The sequence below is a fragment of the Verruconis gallopava genome (genome assembly GCF_000836295.1).
Source record: "Verruconis gallopava strain CBS 43764 unplaced genomic scaffold supercont1.1, whole genome shotgun sequence".
Taxonomy (NCBI): domain Eukaryota; kingdom Fungi; phylum Ascomycota; class Dothideomycetes; order Venturiales; family Sympoventuriaceae; genus Verruconis; species Verruconis gallopava.
In genome coordinates, this window is record NW_015622137.1 from 189276 (window position 1) to 210106 (window position 20831).

The 20831-nt window shown below is 52.2% G+C and overlaps 8 protein-coding genes across 9 annotated transcripts; 4 read left to right on the forward strand and 4 right to left on the reverse strand.

The window, feature by feature from the left end:
* Positions 1-136: 136 nt before the first annotated feature.
* PV09_00076 (uncharacterized protein) lies at positions 137-1957 on the reverse strand (the record flags this gene model as incomplete). Its single annotated transcript, XM_016352751.1, has 1 exon — positions 137-1957. The coding sequence occupies exon 1, from the start codon at positions 1871-1873 to the stop codon at positions 137-139; it is 1737 nt and encodes a 578-aa protein (XP_016219008.1). The 5' UTR covers positions 1874-1957.
* An 870-nt stretch (positions 1958-2827) lies between these two features.
* Positions 2828-4925, reverse strand: PV09_00077. 2 transcript variants are annotated; one of them, XM_016352752.1, is made up of 3 exons: positions 4367-4925; positions 4052-4293; positions 2828-3987 (listed from the first exon to the last, which is right to left on the reverse strand). In XM_016352752.1, the coding sequence occupies exons 1-3, from the start codon at positions 4517-4519 to the stop codon at positions 2943-2945; spliced, it is 1440 nt and encodes a 479-aa protein (XP_016219009.1). In that variant the 5' UTR covers positions 4520-4925; the 3' UTR covers positions 2828-2942. The 2 variants fall into 2 exon arrangements, with proteins under 2 accessions (XP_016219009.1, XP_016219010.1); XM_016352753.1 differs by having other exon boundaries at positions 2828-4293.
* An 800-nt stretch (positions 4926-5725) lies between these two features.
* Positions 5726-6709, forward strand: PV09_00078 (uncharacterized protein; the record flags this gene model as incomplete). The annotated part of the gene is made up of 1 exon (XM_016352754.1): positions 5726-6709. One exon carries the CDS (start codon positions 5726-5728, stop codon positions 6707-6709), a length of 984 nt encoding a protein of 327 aa, XP_016219011.1.
* A 358-nt stretch (positions 6710-7067) lies between these two features.
* On the forward strand, positions 7068-8241 carry PV09_00079 (uncharacterized protein; the record flags this gene model as incomplete). The annotated part of the gene is made up of 3 exons (XM_016352755.1): positions 7068-7217; positions 7313-7656; positions 7767-8241. The coding sequence occupies 3 exons, from the start codon at positions 7068-7070 to the stop codon at positions 8239-8241; spliced, it is 969 nt and encodes a 322-aa protein (XP_016219012.1).
* Positions 8242-9188: 947 nt separating this feature from the next.
* On the forward strand, positions 9189-10464 carry PV09_00080 (uncharacterized protein). The gene has a single exon (XM_016352756.1). The coding sequence runs from the start codon at positions 9285-9287 to the stop codon at positions 9984-9986; it is 702 nt and encodes a 233-aa protein (XP_016219013.1). The 5' UTR covers positions 9189-9284; the 3' UTR covers positions 9987-10464.
* A 699-nt stretch (positions 10465-11163) lies between these two features.
* PV09_00081 (uncharacterized protein) lies at positions 11164-13766 on the forward strand. The gene is made up of 7 exons (XM_016352757.1): positions 11164-11463; positions 11532-11609; positions 11667-11772; positions 11821-11931; positions 11986-12496; positions 12544-12857; positions 12909-13766. The coding sequence occupies exons 1-7, from the start codon at positions 11430-11432 to the stop codon at positions 13435-13437; spliced, it is 1683 nt and encodes a 560-aa protein (XP_016219014.1). The 5' UTR covers positions 11164-11429; the 3' UTR covers positions 13438-13766.
* Positions 13709-14972, reverse strand: PV09_00082 (uncharacterized protein). Its single transcript, XM_016352758.1, has 3 exons — positions 14841-14972; positions 14105-14768; positions 13709-14050 (listed from the first exon to the last, which is right to left on the reverse strand). The coding sequence occupies exons 1-3, from the start codon at positions 14901-14903 to the stop codon at positions 13764-13766; spliced, it is 1014 nt and encodes a 337-aa protein (XP_016219015.1). The 5' UTR covers positions 14904-14972; the 3' UTR covers positions 13709-13763.
* A 979-nt stretch (positions 14973-15951) lies between these two features.
* Positions 15952-17928, reverse strand: PV09_00083 (uncharacterized protein). The gene is made up of 3 exons (XM_016352759.1): positions 17184-17928; positions 16905-17135; positions 15952-16849 (listed from the first exon to the last, which is right to left on the reverse strand). Exons 1-3 carry the CDS (start codon positions 17718-17720, stop codon positions 16205-16207), a joined length of 1413 nt encoding a protein of 470 aa, XP_016219016.1. The 5' UTR covers positions 17721-17928; the 3' UTR covers positions 15952-16204.
* Positions 17929-20831: the final 2903 nt, after the last annotated feature.

Genomic DNA, 20831 nt, shown 5'->3' on the forward strand with positions numbered 1-20831 from the left:
GCGCCCAGCGCAGCCGTCTTCGCGTGGAAGAAAAAAAAAAGTTCATTCTGAGCAAAGGATTTCTACGCTTCTTCGCTTCAGATTTTCTTTTTCTTCTTTTGCTCTAGATTTGTCTTTCTCCCGTTTCGCGCCTTGCTTAAACTCGAGGAAGTCTGAAGGGGTGGGCTTCCGTGTTGAAGACCCACTCGTCGAGACTGATGTAGGCGGGGTCGCTAAAGATGAGGTAGAGATACTTCAGCGTCTCGCTCATCCAGAAGCTCTCCATGCTGTCGATATGCGTGACGGCAGGGTCCGTCACGTTCTGGATCGCCGCGTTCCCAAACTCCGTCGCCGTATTGTTCTCGATCGCCTGGAACATGTCCCACGCGACGTCCTGGTACCGCGGGTCGCCGGTGATGCGGTACGCGTAAAAGACGCTCTCGACCGCTTCCGGGCGCAGGTTGTACCTCGCGTCGAGGACGCGCAGGAACGGCGCCGAGCGCGTCTCGTTCTCCGTGTCGTACTCGCACGGCTCGAAAGACGGGCAGGCGGGCACCTGGAGGATTTCCGGCATGATGCCCAGCGGCGCGTTCTGATACGCCCAGACGCATCCGTTCGTCAGTTTGCGCCCGATGTCGAGGTGCGACGCGTTTCCGAAGAGCTTCCCGCCCAACAGGTACATGCCGCCAGTGAAGCAGCCAAGATGCTGGACCTGCAGATCAAGCTCGCCAGAGACGGCATGGTAGTTTCCACTAAAGAGGATGTCCGCGTGGTCTGGTACGCTTGGCCTGAACAGTAGATGCGAGCTCGCAGCGTTCATGGCCCCCTCAAAAAGCGTCTGATATCGCCTGTCACGCCCATTAAGCAGTTGCCACGTCTTGCTAAAGTATTCAAAAGCCGAGTCAGCCATAGCCCCGAAGCTAAATGTTTCACCCTTTGTCAAATCTTCCTCTCGTGTACCGACTGCGATGGGGAACATGCCAGGCAGTTGAGTCTTGCTTTGTTGCTGGGCAAGCAGCTTTGTAATCCGTTCGACGATGTCATAGTAGCGCATATCTCCTGTCAACTGGGAAAGTCTGGTGAATTCGAGGCTCGCCGAGGCCAGCTCGGCGATGATGCCGTTTTCTGAGACAAGCTGCTGCTGATTATACTGATGGACCCTCCAGCGAGTGACAGGCATATGGTTGGGCGTATCGTAGCTGGCATAGATCATGGCGCCTAACTCCATGGCTTTGTCCAGCAGCTGCGGATATGTACAGTCCGTCAGATCGTACGCGGCAAGCAAGCCACCCAGGTGTCGGATCGTGGTCTCGAACATGTTGATAGAGTTTTCCCTAGCGTCTTCAGGGTCAAGGCTTATGTCGACGGCAGCGTAAACAGCCTCTTCAAACTCATCGTCTAAGCCCATGATCCACAGCGTGTCGAGATTATCGAAGAGTGTGGCGCCCCACCCACCAAAATTATCCTTCCAGTATCCACTAAGGGGACGAAGCTCATCATGCAGCCATGCTTTACTGCGGTACGTGTTCCAGCCCCGCAGAAAGACCTTCTTCACGGCCTCGCGCCGCTCGTCTAGTTCAATCAGACGCTTCTCCTCGCCGCCAGCAAAGGGATACTGGATTCTCGGTATCCTGGACGGCCGTGAAGTGGGCAACCTGGTCAGCGAGCGGACAGGATTCTTGATCTCGATTCCCCGCCAGTCGAACGTCGGCTTGTGCGACCAGCCCAACGGATAGCTTGGCGGCACATTGGGGCAGGTCTCCCACGTGAGATGGATGCGAGGTGACCTGAGCAACAGCGATAGAGGCAGAACGGTGCGTCTATTTGCGACGAGGTAAAAAAGTAAAAGACTGATTGCGACGGCGGTCAGGGTCGATCGCCGCGTGTATAGCATTGCGTTCACGGTACGAAGAGGAGCAGCATCTCAAAATGCTCCCGACAGGACAAGGAGACCGAAGTGCGTGATGCAATGTTCTCTTATCCCAGATTGGATGCAACAGATTCCAGATAAAAAGAGAAAAGAAAAATTGGAAAGAGAGTACAGCAAAATGGTATCGGCGACGAGACAACAAGAAAAGAATGTGAAGTGTTAAAGAGGGGTTGCAAAGAGCACGAGGTTAAGCAAAAAGAACCGTAAGCGCATGCGGGTGTGTTTGCAATGTTTGTAGCAGGATCCGGCTCAGGAGTCACAAGGGTTGCCGTTGATCCAACGGGGGCGACGAGGTCTTATGTGTTGTTAAATAAAAACTGGAGTTTTGTGCGGCCGCATCGTGCTCTGGGCGGGAATGAGGATCGCATCTGCTCCACCCTCCAAACACGCAAAGACACGCAGGCGCCGTTCGCGACTGGGCCGACTGCCGATTTCGAGATCTGCACAAAAATCCGGGACGCAGCATTGTCGGTGTCGGTGTTGGTTTTGCTGTGGCCCGTTTGACACGCCTGTTGTTTCAGATGCTGAGGCGAGCCGAGTAGGGCGAGAGGCGTGAGCCCTTCTTTTTTTGGTGTTGCACATTCGCCTGGCGGTGCCACCCTTGGCTTTTTACTTTTCTTTTCCCCCTTCAGGCGAAAATCCCGCTTAGCGGCCGGGTAACTGAATTTGACGCCCCACACAGAGTCGATGAGCGCAAACACTAGGTCGAGGTAGAAGAGATGCCCGAAGAATGTGCATTGCCGATTGTTGGAGATGGTTGACGGAGCCGACGGTTGAATAGCTTATCCCTAGGCCCAACGACAGATGCACGACTGTTCGTTGCACTTAACAAGAGCAAGCAGGCCATCTTTGATCAACAGGCGTGCAGGTGAAAAGAGATTGAAAAGACAAAGAAAAAGCCTCCGCTGAAAACGCATCACGAAATAGAGAGGTGATGGTTATCTTATTACTCATTATTCGTCTAGGACCAGATTTGTAGGGTTATAAAGCCTCGCCGCTCTATAAACTGGAAACAAAAAAAAAAGAGCATTCCTCATCTACTTTCCACCCTACTTGCCTTCCCTTTAAATTCACCAGCCCATTTTTTCCCTTCTCCAGCAGCTGCAGCGTGACTGCCGGTCATACCAAAGGCTTTTTTCCTCTTCCTTCTGGGGCCAACAAGGAACCTCCACACTTCGCCAGCAAGTTGGAACGGAAGTAGAAATAGGTGGCTCAGTGCCTCAAGGGGCCTTGTCAGCATCCACCGGACCACATCGAAGACCTGGGTAAGCAAGCCGCTCTTCTGGCTCTGCCTGCTCGCCGCGGCAGCGAGACTCAGCGCATCTTTGAGCTGGGCTTCCAGATCCTGAAGGCGAGCTTCTGTAACGATGGCTTGGGTTGTGGCGCGCTTTTCGTATCGTCGCACGGCGCGATTGAGGGCATCTAATTGAGGCTGCAAGCTTTGACGGATATTGCCCTCGAGCTCTGACGACGTCTCGGACGAGACCAATGCACTCTGCTTCTCGCTTGTGCCAGTCGCGGTGATTGTCTGTGTGTTGGTTCCAGGGAGCATGCTCGTCAGCTCCTCCACGCGTTTCGTGAGGTCTTCGACACGTAGTTCCAGCTGTCGCTCGTCACTTGCGGGGAGACTGCTCACGATACGCTGGAGGTGCAGCGTCCGCTCCTCGACGAGGCGAAAGAAATGCAGCACCGGCCGTAGCTCGGCGGCAAGAACAAACAAGGTGAGGTTGGAATTGGAAACCACGCCTCCAGATGGACGTGAGAGATAGGGCCGGATCTTATGCAGCATGTAAGCGACGGCGGCGGGGGAGAGGAAGCAGGAGCTCAGAGCCATGATCTCGAGAGTCTGCAGAGCCTTGAGGGCTTCGCCGCGCTTGGCCTTGGCGCGGTTCAGATGCTGAGCAGATGGGTTGGCACCTTGGGCGTCGCCTCTCGAGCTGGCCTCGCCCTGTTCGGGCTTGGCTTTGGGCTCTCCATCGTCCCGAGCGAGGTCGTCGTCGCTCTCTTCCACGATAGCGAATTCGGCGCTCGGATCGACCTCTGCAAGTTTCATTTCTTGCGTGGAGTAATACCACTGCCTGCAGCCTACTGTAAGCACGCAAACTCGTGCGGATATATTTCCTCCGACAGCGTGAAACGTACCAGGGCCATTTGACGCTCCAGTATAAGAATAAGCAGCCCAGGCCCAGCATGAGTATGTCCGTGACGACGGCACTTCCGTTCTCGAAGAATACGCCGGCAATGGCGGGAAGCGCGACGAAAATCAACGCGATCGAGTGCCACTCCTCCTTCGACTCGTCATGGTCACCGTCGGTCGCATTCTGCGCTCTTGTCACGGGGCGTTCGAGCAGGATCGAATCGGTGTCGACGGAGGTGCGAGAAAACTTCACCGACAAGAATCAGCAGCACGCTTGGGAAGAATGCGCCTGGGAGAAACAATGCCTGTGCTCCACGTACCTGGCGCGACCGCTGCCTGCGCAACACGGGTTCTGCAGAGGAAGTGCGCTGGAAGCCAGTGCCGGCTGCAGAGCGACTCCACGTTGGCTTGCTCGAAGGCGAAAAGGTGTTGGCCCGCTGCAGGCCGGGCACTGTGTCGCCGTCCTCGTCCATGGACGCGCGAACAGGTACAGACACGCGCAAAAGAGATCAGACGAGAGAGACGCGCGCTCGGGAAGAAACAGCAGCAGCGAAAAGAGTCGACGCAGTATAGAGAAAAACTTTTTCTCGGACGCTGAGCGAGCGGAGAACCGTTTGTGCGTGCGTGCAGGCGCGCTCGTGCATATGCGCGTGTATGGAGGTGTGTGTGCTACTCGCGGTGACGTATGGACTCGGCCCTCGCGTGCTCAGCGACGCTGCTTCTCTGCGGCGGGCGACGGGCCGGCATTGAGCGACGACAGCGGTGGCGGCGACGGGGATGGAAAGACGCAGAGAAGAGGCTGGGCGACGACGGCGAGCATGGCTGGGAAGGACCGGAGACAGCAGATCTGGTGGTGTCTGCCTCGTTGGCGCGCTGCACACTCCGTACATGGGCACGAAGGACGACGGCCAGCTGGGTCGACGCAGCGTCGCTGCGGTGTCGCGCCCAATCACCGCTCGCGGCCGGCGCCATCATCCACGGCCCTTTGCATGTGCTTGCAGCCCCGGCCCGGCGCCGTCTCGCCCAGGACGATCCCCTCGATCTCTGTCCGTGTCCGATCGGTCAGCCTGCGATCAGTCTCCTCTCCAGATGGCGCGGTCGCCCTGGCGGCCAGCTCGACCCGGGCCTCGTCGTTGGCTTGCTCCATACGCGCCAGCAGACTCCGTTCTCGCTTCCGAAGACGCTGCCTGGCCGGCCGGCGCCTGGCCGCCGTCCTTCGCTGTCGAACCATCCCCCGCCATGGACTTTTCTCGGCCCGTGTATGCAACAGCCAAGTACCGCCCAGTCTGTCCGGACGCAATCCCCGCAGGGTGAAAAAATAACCATCCTCGCGCTGCACAACGCACTGGAACTCGAGTGCTGGGACTCGCGTGCACATTGTCTAGCGACGTAAGAAGAGGACGCAACCTACGAGCTCCCTCTGGCCGATTTCCCGGATCAGACCTCCCACCCTCTCGTGCTACGTACAGTTCGAACAGCCGTCCAGGCCCCGTCTTGGTTCTTCCATTTCGTATCTAGCACACGCATCCTATACTCGCAATGTCTGGTCTGCCCTCTACTCAGTCGGCCGTGGTCATACAAAACCCAGGCCAAGAGGCCCAAGTGCTCGTCAAGCACGACGTGCCTGTCCCCACTCCTCGCGAGGGCGAGGTCCTCGTCAAAATGGAGTGTTGCGGTCTATGGTATTCAGCTACCCCCCTCTGCTCTGCGTTGTTGTCTGGCTTCGAGCTTATTCCACGAGCAGTCACTCTGACGTCCGCGCCCTGCTTGGCTGGGGCCCTTACAACGCCGTTCCGGGCCACGAAGGCATCGGCCGCGTCGTCTCCTTGGGCCCCAACGTCGACCCCTCCCTCCTCCACGCGCGCGTCGGCATAAAATGGCTCTACAAGGCATGCGGCAGCTGCAGCACCTGCGGCGATGGTTGGCCGAACAACTGTCCGTCACAGCTCAATACGGGCAAGGGCGCTGTGCAAGGCGTGTTACAGCAGTACGCGATTGGGGACGCCAAGTATCTGACGATGGTGCCGGACGCGGTGAAGAGCGAGATCGCGGCGCCGCTGCTGTGCGCAGGCCTCAGCATGGCCGGGGCAGTAGGGAGATTGGACGGTGACATGCGCGCAGGTGAGTGGCTTGTGCTTCCTGGGGCAGGCGGCGGGCTGGGTCATATTGGTCTTCAGATCGCAGCGCGAGTGAGGGGCTACAATGTCATTGCCGTAGACACAGGAGACGCGAGAAGGGAACTGTGCATGCGGCTAGGTGCCACTGCATTTGTCGACTTTGCGACGGAGGACGTCGAGGCGAGAGTCAAAGAGCTTACAGGCGGAGAAGGTGCCAAAGGGATCATCGTAGTGCCAGGTAGCGAGAGGGCATACGAGCTCGCGCCGAAGCTTGTGAAGAACAGAGGGATCATCGTGTGCGTTGGCCTGCCAAAGGGCGGGTTCAACATCCCGATCACGCCGCTCGACTGTGCGAATAGAGGACTCGTCATCAAGGGTTCCTCGACGGGTAACGAAGCTCAGATGCAGGAGTTGTTCAAGTACGCCATCGACGGTACTGTCCTCCCGATCGTTGAGGTACAGGACTTTGAACGGTCCGGAGACATCTTGTACATGCTGAAGCGCGACGAGGTCAAGGGGAGAATAGTGGTTCGGATACCTCAATAGCAATTGAACGATTTGCTTTTGGACGCAAAGTTCCTGGCACTTGCCAACAATCCTGGCTTATCCATCTCATTTGAACTCCCAGCCATAGCACGAACCCACCCGTTCCGCATTCGAAGAACGCAAATTTCTCTAAGATACTCAATCAAGCACGGGACGAGTTGCGGATGAGGTTCATGTGGATGCAGGTTGCAAACGGCAGCAGAAAGCATGACGGCGAGGCTGAAGGCTGACTATGCCGATTCGGGCGATCACTGCATAACTTTGCCAAAGCCGACCTAAAGATAGACAGAATCGTCCTCGGAGCCAGCGCAGCCTGCTCAAACAAAAATGTGAATTTGAGCTTCCTCCTCTTGCGCGTATGGATCCGCAGTTTGATGTTACGAGCGTGCTGGGCGTCGCCACCAGCAGCGCAAGGCTCGCCGGCGCCCTGTACGATGTCTCGAGCACCTTGAAAGCCGCCAAGAAAGATGTTCAGCTCGTTGCGGGCGACTTTAGAACTTTTGCCGCGGTAGGTTTCGGACGCCCAAAGGAAACATCCAAGAAAGAGATTATGTTCAAGAAGCCAGCTGTTGACTCATTTTTTTTTTTTACTTTCCTCTTTAGATCCTTAGGACTGTGCACCGCAGCTTGGCCAATGCGAACAGGCGAGCGCAGCACTCCGCCGTTGTGATAGGCGCCGGTGAAGTTGTCCGTGGCCTCGTGGACGGGATCAAATCGATGTATGAGGATGCCTACGAGCTTCTGGCTTCGCTGGAGTCCATGAAGAACGACGGGTCTCTGGCGTTGCGAATCCGGGCTCGCTTCGCCAAGGCTCGATGGCTGTTCCAGAAGTCGAGAATAGAGGTCTTGAGCGGCCGTTTGAAGAGTTTCCAAGCCAGTTTGCATCTTCTCGTTTCAACCGTCGATCTCGAGGTCGCGCTGGAGGATAAGTTTCCGCCGGATCTCGTGTGAGTTTTCTTCTTTCTTTTTTTTTCTTCTTTTACTTTTTTTGACCTTTGGTCTACTCCCTTCATAGTTTGCTGCAGTTGCTGCTCCGAGGAGGTCTAACGTGAGGCAGGGAGGCTTTGAAGGCCGAGAAGGACATCAACTTCAAGCTGGCAGAGCTCCAGAATAGGGATCTCACCGCGACTTTGAAAGAGGCGGAGGGCATGCAGACAGAGGCAAGAAAGTTGATAAGTCGAAGCAGCCTCCTCTTGGGCCTTCCAGCACTGCGGGCATGGCCCCTATTGGACTCGAAGCCACAGAAAGCCGTGTTGCAGCTGGCATTGATTCGGTCTGGGACAGCGGCGCACTGTGATCAGAGACCGCGACCCTCTGCCACTTCTGTTCTTCCTCCTGTTCGAGATCAAGCAGCCGTTCGAAACCGGGCTTCAACTGCCGGTCACGGTGTGGCGAGCGACCACGCTCCCGAGGACCTGGTGGATGGGAGATCAAGAGCCGCCGGCCGCGGCGACGGGAGATTATATTTCGACTGGGATGAAGACGGCCCTGAGATTTCGCAGCACGTGCTGACCGCACCGCCGTATTCTTGATTTGAAATCTGCACATCCGGCTGATGAAAGGACTCTCCAAACAGAACCGTCTATGATAGTTTTTACTTTAGAGGGAGTAGAATGGCTCGGTTCGCATTGTTCCCATGCGTTCTCAACGCAATAGAGATTCAAGCTATCGACGCACCCGTACATCGAGTTCGGGATACAATCTGTACATCCAGTTACAAATATATACATGCAATCCTCCGTGCACGAGGAGGGCCTCTGTTTGTATTTTTGTTGCACAAGGTTAATAATACGTTGGTATTTTCCAAGCATTGGTGCATGGACTATTTGTCTATCACGCCTGAAGTCGCGGTTATTGGGCAGATAGGATGCTCGTGCTTCAACTTCATTCCGTCTTAGACCTTTGATGGATTGCTCGCGTATCAGACTTGCTGTCATTTGGCGAACCTCTTAGGCAGACCCGTGTCTTTACAGAAAGAGCTAATGCGCACAACCGCTGTCCTGGTCGCGATGAAGATAGGGCTATACGTCGCTACGAAACAAACCAGAAGAAATTAAGGCTCTATGCTTCGATTGTGACTTCAACGCCGATGTAGTTAGGACAAACAATTTAAAAATTTGAAGTATGGAGACATCGAGTAGGATTTTGCCATCCTCAATCAAATTGTGAGCTTGAGCAAGTCGCAATTGAAAATTCCGTCGTGGTCCTTCCGTTCGCGTAGTCACCGAGCAGACCTCGGTCTGAGCAATGCAATGCAACAACTGAAATTTGACCAAGTTCAATAGCAGCCATCGCTGCTACTTTGTCCTTTGGGGCTCTCTATCTGCAGAATGATTTGTCACTTTGCATGATAATGTGTGCCCTTGACAGGTCAATCAGTGTAGACTTTGCATTTGACAGTACGTGAGAGTGGAGTTCAACAAAATCGCGCTAATCCCAAACAGGAAATCTTCTAGCACATGGCATGAGATCATGCTGTAACATTGCAACTTTCGACAGTGTTGCCGTTGTCGTCGAACGGCGCCCATCTAATTCGGCCAAATTGTACAGTAAAGACGAACCACAATCAGCGAGGATGCAATCGGCGTTCGCTCGCTCCATGCAAGCCCTTGGGCGTCCACTCGGAAGCGCCGCGGCAAGTTCAAGACAATTGCGAGCAGGTCAATCGACGTTACCCTACATATGCGCTCGCTGTCTGCATGCCACGCGGATAAATAACATCAAGTCTCGAGCGCCCAAAACGAGGGACCGTGGTCCACCGTCGAAGGAGGACACTCAGACGGACTTCGCAGCGCTGGACGTGCTAGGCAATACGCCTCCGCCCGCTACCGGCATCGATGCAACCACGGACTACGGATTCGCTTTCAGCAACAACACCAAATTATCAGGCAGCGGAGTGTTAATAGTAGGAGGTGAAGTTTTCAAATGGCGACCCTGGCTGCGCCCAGAGAGGCCGGAAGGTGGAGATCGAGGCGGCAGTACGTTGACAGGCAAGCTACTGAATAGCAAAGGCCAGTGGGAGCCTTCCTTGGAACTCAAGCCGTGGGGATTGCTGGAGGTTGTCTGGCCGAAACCAGATCTGCTCATCATCGGCACCGGACCGAGCATCGTGCCTGTCAGCCCCGCGACGAGGAAGCTCATCAACGATTTGGGAATACGGATCGAGGTGCAGGACACGAGAAATGCGGCAAGCCAGTACAATCTGCTGGCTACGGAGAGGGGCATAGAGCAGATTGCCGCGGCCCTTATACCCGTCGGCTGGAAGGAGCAGAGGTGATGCTGCAGCAACAGACGATGGGAGCGAGTCTGCACGGATGTGTAATTTCGGACCATGGAAGTGAACGTCAGACGGGCGCATCTGGGAAGCGTGATTGAGCTTTAGCGGTGTATCTGCGTTGATGGTATGAGGTTTCTGGGTCGAGCAAGTGGGCTCAGAAATGATCGGTATAGCTTTCGTCGGCCCACTCTCTTGATTCGGTGGAACCGACTCATTGTTCTAATCACACTACGTGAGGAGTACAAGTACTTCCACCTCGACGTCGAATTTCTCAAGGTGCAATCAACAAATGAGCTGTTCTACATGACCACGCCATGCAACTGCACTTCAGGATCCGCCGCTGCACAAAGTCAGGTGGAGCATAGCCCAGAAGTTCGACGCAAGAAGTACAACCGTCGTAAAGTACGCGTGCTCAGATCTCACAGCTGATCATCGTAGACATTACAGAGTCAAAATCGCATCCTTGGCTGGTCTCAGGTGTCCTTTCTTGAAGCAATTAGCATACGTGAACCTGTAGATTCTGATCGAGCCGTCTTCTCGCCATGTACCGAAGATGAAAAGAATCAATTGAGCGTGAGAGAGAGCTGACTATTTATTTCTGAGGCTCCCGTGATTACGATGCACTGACGCCTATTGGTCTCCACCTCGTGTTTCTTCGCGAAACAAAACTACGAGCTCGCTTTCAACAATGAGAGTGATTCATCCGCTGTAATAAACAAAGTTTCGCTGATGTGAGCAAGGTTCTCGTCATGACAAGCCAACTTCTCAAGATATAGCCTACGTTGATTGAGGTCTCGTCGTGCACAATGTACTCGATAAGACATCGCTTGCAATGTTCAGTCACGCACTCGCCTCCTCAATCATACTATTTTATCTGGTTAAGCTTGTGAACTACAGTCTGAATTCGTGCTTGGTGAGGAATGACCTCTTGGTTGAGTTAGGTCCCGAAAACCTGTGTGCGCACGGTACAGAGCGAGCGGCTGTGGTCAAAGGGGTAAACGCTAGAGAAGAGCGCGTTCGTCACGAGGCGGCAGCGTACAAGGACAACAGCAGAACGCGAAGTGAGGGCTCTTCCGGATGGTGAGACTCGTGGTGTTTGCGTGAGTGAGCCACATGGCGGGCTTGCAAACGTCGTGGCTTTTCCAGTGGTGGGGTCGAGTTGGACAAACAGTTTTTTTCCCCAAGAGACGTGCAGACGTCATGGCATCCCTGTGAACCCGCAACAACGCTCACGGGGCAACGCAGCTGATCACAGTAGCGAGACAGCGACGGAAAGGCACCGGAACACCGATTACAGTACCTCTTTGTCCTCCTTAGGGCATTACCACATCCTACATACAAACCCGCGACCTCTCCGCGACCCTTGCCACTTCGCATAGCGCACTCGCCTAAATCGCTTGCCTGGCTGAACCACGTCGCTGTGCTTGACGCTGACACGCCAAAATGGTGCTCGGTCACAGGCGGCATTCCGCTGCCAGTACGTAAATCGCACGGCCTGCTCCATACCTAAGGTTCAGACCTATTCTGACATGTTGTGGTATACAGGCAGCCGTGCTTCGCAAGACGACGGCCGTGAAGTGCAGACCGACGACGAGACGGTGGTGGATGCTGAGCAGGGCAATGGTACAAGCAAAGCGAACAGAACGTGCTGAGAAAATCACTTGGCTAAGAACGAGACAGTACTCATGCATATCATCTCACAGCTACGGCCAGGCGCCGACCTGAGCAGAGTAACTCTGCCAACCTTCATTCTGGAACCACGGTCCATGCTTGAACGGATAACTAAGTATCGCTCTCCTGGCCTTTGTAGATGACGTATGCTGATATGTAGCAGCTTCATGGCTCATCCCGAGCTACTCCTCCCCATAGAGAAAGTCGACGACCCCGTACAAAGATTTGTGGCCGTCACAAAATTCTACCTCAGTGGTTGGCACATTAAGCCTCCGTATGTGCATTGAGCATCTTCTCATGGGCCTGGAACAGGCTGACGCACAGGCAGTGGTGTAAAGAAGCCTCTCAATCCCATCCTCGGCGAAATATTCACCGGCTGGTGGGACTATCCTGACGGCACGAAAGGATACTACATCGCTGAGCAGACCTCGCATCATCCTCCCAAATCCAGCTACTTTTTCATGGCTCCAGAGCATTACATTCGCGTAGATGGGACGTTGAAACCGCGGAGCAAATTCCTAGGCAACTCCGCCGCCAGCATGATGGAGGGCATTGCAATCCTGCGGCTTTTGAACAGGGGCGAAAGATACTTCATAACGCAGCCAAATATGTACGCACGGGGCATCTTGTTTGGAAAGATGAAGTACGAGTTAGGCGATCACGCGTACATTCGGTGCCCGGAAAGTGGCCTCATGGCCGACATCGAGTTCAAAACAAAGGGATATTTCGGAGGAACGTACAATGCAATTGGTGGCTTCATCTCCGAAATAAAGACCGGTAAGCATCTTTTTGAGCTATCTGGACATTGGAACGCGGAAATGTACATCAAGGATTTGATCGTAAGTTACAGACTGGCCTTGATGCCACAAACGTTAACATCGATTAGACTGGAAAGAAGGATCTGCTGTTCGATGCCACACACGCCAAGGAGACGCCACCATTTGCAAGACCGATAGAAGAGCAAGAAGAACGTGAATCGCAGCGACTCTGGCGAGAGACAAATCTGGCAATCAAGGCAAGAGATCACGTGGGAGCAACAAATCACAAGACCGAAATCGAAGAAAGACAACGGCAAGAAGCTGCGAAGAGGGCCGATGAGGGCATTGAGTGGCGACCACGATTTTTCAGGCCAGTCAGAGGCGGTCCCGGGGGGCCTGAAGAAGGTGAGGAAGATCTGGATTGGATCATCCACGCGAAAATGTGAGTTCAAAAGTCCAGCTTGGCCCAGTCCGATTTTAATGAACCTTCAAGCGACGGAGCAACACCTGCCGAGCAGGTAAAGCAGATACTCAACATTGCAGCCATTCTCCCTGGCCAAAAGCCGGAGAGGAAGTTCAATATTCCAGCCCGACGAGAGTCAGAGCTCTCGCGACATGACTCTCGCCCGGAAACTAGTGCACACCAGTTCAAAACCTCAGACTCGGTGACGACCGATGAAAATCTAGTCAACTTTCACGGTGAACCTAAGCATGAGCCCAAGCCCGATGACAGCCGCGCTGTGAGCAAAGCGAACCCGGCACTCACGCAAGACCCACCGGGGTTTGAGAGACCTCAGTTGCTCAAAGACATAACAAATCATGGACAGGAACAGCAAAAAGCTAACACTGGTGGCGCAGCTGCGGACTTGACTGAGTTGCAGGACGATCTGGGGAACCTTCAGGTCGCATCCGACGGCTCAAAAGGCCTCACATCTTCGACAAGCGACCCTAAAAGAGGCGGGCTTAAGCGGATGGATTCCGAGACGCACGAGGAGGACGAGTTTGTTGACGCTGAGTCATGAGAGGCTGGACATTCGTTATAGCTTTTTAACCAAGCAGGATTCAACTCTGGATACCTAGAAGGCACATAGCTTGCGGTCAACTGGAGTTCTTTGTGCAGAGCATTTCCCCATATGTTTGGCGGTACGCTTTCTGCGAGGCATGCGGCATGTGTTGACGAAACGTACAGATGAGAGATATACTAGGGCACTTTCTTTCTTCTCAACATAGATCACGCTGAAAGCGGCGGTGCAGAAGCCCACTGTCTGGCATGTTTCACTTTTCCGAAAACATCGGGATATGGTATTTATTGGTTATGCTATAAATTACTTGCAAACTCATTCCGTCTTCATCGTTTTCCGAGCTGTGCAGTGACCCATTCGGCCCTATCTTTGACGAACTTTTGTGCAGCGCTAATTTGGGGAAACGCTGGGCCGAACCCGTGCGGCACGCCCTGATATACGAAGGTCGTCACTTGGACACCTTGTTCTTTCAACTCACGCGAGTATATGAGACTATCGTCTCGAAGAGGATCCAAGCCTGCACATTGGATCAGATGTGGGGGTAGATCTTTGTGTCCACCGGGCCACAGCAACGGGTTGAGCTGCGGATCAGACACGACTGGCTTGTAATTTCCTTCGCTCAGATTAGTTGCACGCTGTGGATAGATGATTAGGGTCATGGACGCACGCATGAAGAAGTCAATCGATTTCACGTCTAGCAGAGGCGCATCGGCGTTCTGCTGGTAACTACTGTGATCCTTTCGATATTTCTCCGGCAACACTTCTTGGCTCACGAGGGCAGGGCAGTCGAGCCAAACGGCCGTAAGCGGTGGGTTCAACTTCTCATCACGGGCTAAATGCGAAAGAACGGCAGATATGTTCCCTCCAGCAGACAAGCCTCCGACAAGAAAGCCTTTAGTTGGATCTGCACCCAGCGACGCCGCGCTTTTTGCAGCCCATTTGAGAGCGTCGAATGAGTCTGTGATCGGCGTAGGGAAGACATGCTCGGGCGCCATGCGATAATCGACGCTGATCGCAACAGCACCGTTGTTGCGGACCAGCTGGAGTGCGAAAGGTTCTTCCATTTCGGGTATGCCAACGCAGAAGCCGCCTCCGTGGTAGAGCACTGCAAGAGGGCTGCCGGAAGATGGCGGAGACTCCGGCTGGTACAGAAGCGCAGGTATAGACGATCCATCCCTGGTGGGTATCTCAATCGTCGACTTCTTGACACCGGAATAGTCTGGAGGCCCCGTCGCTGCTGCGGCTTGCTCTATGAAGCCGAGCACAATTTTACGGAGCGTTGGGACGTCGGGCCCGTCCAGGCTAGGCAGCTTGCCAATGGCTTTGAGAGCCTATTTAAGGATTTGTATCAGCAACTTTCGCCGCGGTTCCGGTTCGAAGGATCGCGTAAGAGCCGTGCTTACCGCGTCAAACTCGGGATCGATTGTGGCATATTGCGGCCAAGTCGAGGCATCTTGTAAAGACATGATGACCGAGGACGCGGACTTGACTTTTTTTGCTCAAAAGGAAAACCTCAACCGCAAAGAATTAAGAAGGTGATGTTCTGAATTGAACGCGAACCGGAACCCCTCATTATTTATAGCCGTACTTTCGTCGGCACTAGGATGGCAATGGGGGCTTGATTAAGTCCGAGACCACTAGTGGGTGAGCGACCTTAAACCCATGCGATGTTCAGCTTCAACGAATTTAGGCAATGTAGACTAACGAATTAGGTACTGACACTTATACCTTGAATTCATGGCATTTCACCTCTTTTTCAGATGAAGATGAGGTAAGCTCTACTGTAATGAGAAGATTCCAACAGCGACCATCCTTGAGAGCGGAGTGGTCAGCTTGACGACGCGCGGGGACCCACGAGACGTGCGTCTCCCGAGTCATGCATTGAGAACTCGTGACAAGACAAGACAACAATCACAGCCTTTTGTGTGCAGCTTGGGTGCAGCTTGGGTGCAACGTGGTCAATGTATCCGTAGGCGCCGTGGGCATCTGTGCTGTCGCCTAGCATAATTTAGTAGGTCTCGCGTTACAATCACGAATAGGTTTGATTGCTTGATGGCGGCACAGGGCTTCTAAGCCAGTTCGCCTGGGAAAAGTTCACAGAGGGTCTTCGTCTTAATCACTGTTTAACGAGGCGATATTTGTAAAATAAACCTGTGAAAGGTAGCATGTGCAAAAGCGATCGCAATTCTTATTAAATATAATCTACATTATCCATAGTCATTTCTACGCAATTAGTTTTCCAAATGGCTGCATTATCTTCATCCTCGTGAAAAAAAAATGCGGGATTATGAGGGTCAGAACTGCATTCCAAATAGTATGAGAGACCAATGATCTATCCCGGACGTAGTGTAGGCTCCTGAGATATCATGGAAATCCGGCTTGATTGTGCCTGTCCTTGAAAGGACTTAACATGGCGCTGAATCTGAGGACTGCATGTATCGATGGCATATAATGCGAAGACGAGACGAGTATGTCGAAAAATCGAAAGCTCTTTCGGCACAGGAGGTGGTATATCTGGTTGCTTTAGAGCACGTTGCTGGGTTTCATGCATAGCTTGCGCCCGGCAAATACGAAGAGCGGGAAGAACATGCAGAGGAGTTTGAATGAAGAAAATGCAAGTACAGCAATCGTAGATTAGTGTTCGGTCTCGCCGGATTTCCACGAAATGTTGAAGGAAAAATCGTTTCAGAGTATTTTAGAATTTCGTCGAGACTTTTTCCAAAAACCTGTCATACGAAGTAGGACGTTTCTTATAGTTCAACCAGGCCTAAGCTGTTATTAGACCTGTTGTATGTCCACTAGGACCCTCCATTGCGTAATCAACTGTGACAAAGGCCCTGTCCACCTCCGGTAGCCCTTCCAAGCAATATTGCAGTGTCTCGCTAATGTCGTGAGCCTTCATCACACTCGTGTTCGGATCTAGTAGTATGTCTACTTCTACCCAAACTCCATCACCAGCGTGGTAGGCAGTGATTGTCTTGAAGCCGTCAACGATGGGAGAGAATCGATACGCGAGAAAGGTGAGCCTTCGCTGTATTCGATCCTCGACAGCCGATCCGGAAAGACGGGTTATATTCTCAAAGGCTGTTCCGGTCCAGTCGTAGATAATATAGAGAGACAAGATTGTTGCCCCCGTAGGATCAAGCCACCAGACGTCGAGCTTATTTCCGATAAGCGGAAAGAGCAGCGACAGAGTGTTGAAGTAGACATCGGTCTTGCAGTCTTGCGCGAGTGCCTGCACTTGGGTGGTCTTAATCGGAATACAACCAATCCAAACTATACCTTTGACTACGATGTTTGCTACCATGGCGCCGATAGCAATACCGCCAAGCGAAGCCGTGGTGTGATCTCCAGACGGTAGTAGTTTCTCGACTGATTCTTGAAGTACCTGTGCAAAGGACACGACCATGATCTATCTCATGTGAGGGAAGCTTCTTCGAGGAGATAAAGGTAGAGTAGAGACGAACCACGGAGAATACCAGGATACCCAACGGTTCTAGTCTCCTCCTTCCAACAGGGAAACGGCGTCGCAAGCTCAACAGCCTCCATGAAACGAGCTTGTTGGTGACCCATACTATGATGGTACAAAACAGGTCTAGTGCGGAGTCTACCAGAGATGCGATTAGCGAGAGGGATGGCGAGAAGAATACTGCAATAACTTTTGCAATAAGCAGGATGACGTTGGATATAATGTTGACCTATGTGAGTTAGCCCATCAATGATTCACATCGACCGTTGCATCATACAGAAATAGCCCACTGTGCCCTCCGCTTCGCCTTTTTTCTCCTTCGTCGCTCATCCTCCGGCAAAAAGGCTTCCACATCCTCGCCAAGGTCTTGCAACGCCCCTCGTCGCTCAGGGATACCGTCGTGATCTGCATCTGGATCGAAGCTCTCGAAAATGTCGTCTGCGATGCTTCTTACAACTGTATCGACCTCCAGCCAATCGTTGCACGCTTCGTTTTGATCCTCGTAAAATTTCCTGACCTTCTTGTTCTTGCAGTTCCTGAGAAAGTCATCACTCTTCCTGTACTCCTCGAACTTTTCTCGGTAGACTTCCTCGATCAGCTTGTTTTTTATTTCCTCGCGGCGCCGGTCTTCTAGAGCTCTGTTCACGTTCTCTCTAAAACGCAGAAGAGAGGGTTTCAGACGGGTTTTCCGTGGATGTGTACCATATTCTCGATCACGATCCATCGAGCTGCCCTTGCGACCAAGAGTCGTGCCATTTATGTCAGACGCATTTTGAATATGAGCTGGTGAAACCCATGCTCTTTTACCGACCATGTTGTTCACAGGCACAACCTGCTTCTTGATGTCTGGAGAGTGACCAAGCAAGCGATGAACCAGGCAAGGAAGGCCAGATGAAAAGTGAATGCAAATACGAAACTGAGCGCGGGATTGTAGTTCCGTAGAATCCAAGGAAATTGCATAATTTTAAGTGAAAATATGGAATAGCTTTAATTAATTTTTTTTACAACCCCCTTACGGCCTGTAGCTGCTCATGTTTGGGAGAAACAACATCCGTAGGTTCCATGACGACGTCATTGCCTGGCATCCGCTGCCAAGATTTCAAGCATCTTCGCGTCGACTTACGACTCACGTGCATACGCTCTCTCAAACTATCGCCGTGACTCCGCTCAACCTCATAATACGTGCTGATGCACGATGCCGCGACCTCAAAGAAAGAAAGGACCATTGTTTCCAGTTTCCTCTGCCGCACGACAGCCTTTTATCACCGGAAATGGGCTCGGGAAGAACTTGTTTGGATTCAAACATCCCAGCAACAACCATAGGGATACAAAGGGTATGAATATCGGCCCCATCTTGACCGCCAACCTTCGACGTATCAGTAGCTGGCTATTGATTTAATCGGCTTTCTGACGGTTTTTTTGTAGTCAAAAGTTTCAACTCCTCTTATGAAGCCTCGCCCTTTCTTGATAAGTCAGTTATGGAGAGAAAGATAAAGAACGCAAAATAAACTTCTGGACTCGGTTTGCGATTGCAATTTTCTCATATGATAACGACCGCTCAAGTGGAAATTTTAATAAAGACTGCCATGCAACTAGAACTCTTCGTACGAGCTTCGGCTCTCAGCTCTTGCAACGACAGTATTAGCTTCCTTTGCCGCCCACGCAAGATATACGGTCTCATGAACTTGTACCGGTTTTCCATCCAAGCTTCCATCTTTGTCGAACTCAGGAACTTTTGAGACGCGAAATTCTAGCCCTTCATTCTTCTCGCGCCATGATGCATACAACTTGAACCCGAAATACCAGAAAAGACCAAATGACAAGATGCTTGCCGCAACCACTGGACTCGTGAACCAACTGACTCCCTGTACGAGTCCAGACTTACCTTTTGATGGAGGTACGCAAGCTGCGACGATTGGATATGTGCTACCAACGAAAAACAAGAGTGCGGCGAAAATGCTGAAGAATGGATTCGCCGCGGATTTTTTGCGCCATCCCCCTCTCCTTGAGAATCTTAATTTCATCATCCCAAGCCCTAACAGGCATCCAAAGATGCATACAACTGAGTAAGAATATAAATTGACCAGAAGTGAGTATGCGATAGAGGGTTTCAAGCGGATGGTAGCAACGATCATGACTACAGTGAAGAGCCAGTGTAGGGACAAGGCACCAAAAGGCGTTTCCTGTGAATGTTCTTCGACTCTCATCCATCGTTGTCTTAACAGCCAACTGAGATTCATATTGGCAAAAGAGTCGTCCTTTCGTTGAATGGCAGCAAGAAATCGACCGAATGATAAATTCGTGTTGCTGCCAAAATATCTCGCAAATGGAAGGATTCCCTCTTTCGCTATCTCTTGCTTGACTCGTGCAGCAACGAATGTCATAACCATAATATTTCCAAAAGCTGAGATGGCCATAAATGCAGCTAGGACTCGTCGAGGAGTGTTATCCGCGGGGTCAACTACACCAAGAGTGACCTTGAAGAATTCGAGAGCGACATTGTCCTTCGTTGTCAACTGTAGCTGTTTGGGTACTACGATCATATAAGCCAAATTGACAAGCATGTACAGTACGACGACAATGCTAACGCCGAGACTTGTGCCCCACGGAAATTTTCTGCGTGGAGTTCCGATCTCTCCGAGAACGTAGGTTGGCTGGTCGAAACCACTCCAAGCGAAAATGACGGCGAGAAAAGCGCTGGAGTATCCATATGGCTCTGTCGACACATTTGAAAAGGCATTGTGTACCGAAAGGTTCGTTTCGACGGAGTTTTTGGTTTTAAATGCCCCTCCCCATGTGCAGAAACCAAGAATGACCATCATAGTTAAGAGTAGGACCTTGATAAGTGCAAAGAGGTTGCCAAGCCAGATACCGCCTCTTCTGGAGACGGAGTGGATAAGACAGGCAAGCGTCGCAACTCCGACAGCAATGCCTCTGACAGTTGTGTCATAGTCAGCGCTATTCAGACCGGCAGCATCAACACATCGAAGACCAAACACAAGACAGTTTCCTGCCATATTTCCAAGGATAATGTACACGGCTCCGAAAAGACATGTAATCATTAGGACGGAACCTGGTCGATATGATGGCTTTGGGAACATGTATTGCAGCTACTTCTGGATTAGTATTACCCAAGCATTGCAGAACGCGGGAACTCACGTAGTTCAATGTCCCACCGCTCCGGGGAACAGCTTGATCAATGCCATCCAAAATGTACCTAGGAATGGATAATCCGAGTTCAATCGTTAAATGCGTACCTGCAATCGTAAAGACTGCACCGGCAAGCCAGAAGAGCATGGTAATTCCGACGCTTTCCGTACTTCTGATGATTGTCAAGGGTGACATGAATATCCCGGTTCCAACCATGCGATTGACCACGAGACCAATGACAGTCCACGTTCCGAGTCGAAAGCGTTCTTCTGGTGCTTTCGTTATGATTGTGTTTGGGATGTTTTCCGGTAGAATTTCAAATATTGCATCATTAATGCTGCTGTCATCGTCCCCGGTGGCAGGAATGCCACTACTTAGATTCTGGTTATGGGAACCGGTCGTTCTTGAGCCCATAATGCCGATTAATCTGATCTCTTCGCGCTTCAATCTCAAACAGAGTCTGAAAAGCAAGCAGAAACAAGAGCAGGTGTCGGGAGAAAATTTTTTGTAGAAACTCCGTCATCTCATAACTAAGTTCGATGACCGGTGGGCTTAATTAGAAGAAGCGCCTGGCAATTTTGTGGCAATGCTCGCCAATAACTCCGTCATATAGTATGCCAAGCACGGCAAAATTGACTTGGCTTGCTTTAGGCTTGCGTTCGAAGGGGCTGGCTAGAAGTCACGAGAATATTTGATCAGGCTGAGATTTAAAAGGAAGCGTGCCCCTTGTCTCCTGAGAGGCCCATGTGCTTCACATCGTTGCCCGATAATGTCC

What these genes read in the sequence shown, in the direction of transcription:
- PV09_00077 (XM_016352752.1), bottom strand. Translation starts at nt 4,519, where the DNA reads ATGGACGAGGACGGCGACACAGTGCCCGGCCTGCAGCGGGCCAACACC. An exon ending in GCAGGCAGCGGTCGCGCCAG is followed by an intron (nt 4,294 to 4,366) that starts GTACGTGGAGCA and finishes TTGTCGGTGAAG; the next exon opens with TTTTCTCGCACCTCCGTCGA. An exon ending in TGGAGCGTCAAATGGCCCTG is followed by an intron (nt 3,988 to 4,051) that starts GTACGTTTCACG and finishes AGTAGGCTGCAG; the next exon opens with GCAGTGGTATTACTCCACGC.
- PV09_00080 (XM_016352756.1), top strand. Translation starts at nt 9,285, where the DNA reads ATGCAATCGGCGTTCGCTCGCTCCATGCAAGCCCTTGGGCGTCCACTC.
- PV09_00081 (XM_016352757.1), top strand. Translation starts at nt 11,430, where the DNA reads ATGGTGCTCGGTCACAGGCGGCATTCCGCTGCCA. An exon ending in CAGGCGGCATTCCGCTGCCA is followed by an intron (nt 11,464 to 11,531) that starts GTACGTAAATCG and finishes TGTGGTATACAG; the next exon opens with GCAGCCGTGCTTCGCAAGAC. An exon ending in GGTTGGCACATTAAGCCTCC is followed by an intron (nt 11,932 to 11,985) that starts GTATGTGCATTG and finishes ACGCACAGGCAG; the next exon opens with TGGTGTAAAGAAGCCTCTCA.
- PV09_00082 (XM_016352758.1), bottom strand. Translation starts at nt 14,903, where the DNA reads ATGTCTTTACAAGATGCCTCGACTTGGCCGCAATATGCCACAATCGAT. An exon ending in TCGATCCCGAGTTTGACGCG is followed by an intron (nt 14,769 to 14,840) that starts GTAAGCACGGCT and finishes ATCCTTAAATAG; the next exon opens with GCTCTCAAAGCCATTGGCAA. An exon ending in ATCGATTGACTTCTTCATGC is followed by an intron (nt 14,051 to 14,104) that starts GTGCGTCCATGA and finishes ATCTGAGCGAAG; the next exon opens with GAAATTACAAGCCAGTCGTG.
- PV09_00083 (XM_016352759.1), bottom strand. Translation starts at nt 17,720, where the DNA reads ATGGTCGGTAAAAGAGCATGGGTTTCACCAGCTCATATTCAAAATGCG. An exon ending in GGGCACAGTGGGCTATTTCT is followed by an intron (nt 17,136 to 17,183) that starts GTATGATGCAAC and finishes TAACTCACATAG; the next exon opens with GTCAACATTATATCCAACGT. An exon ending in GTATCCTGGTATTCTCCGTG is followed by an intron (nt 16,850 to 16,904) that starts GTTCGTCTCTAC and finishes CACATGAGATAG; the next exon opens with ATCATGGTCGTGTCCTTTGC.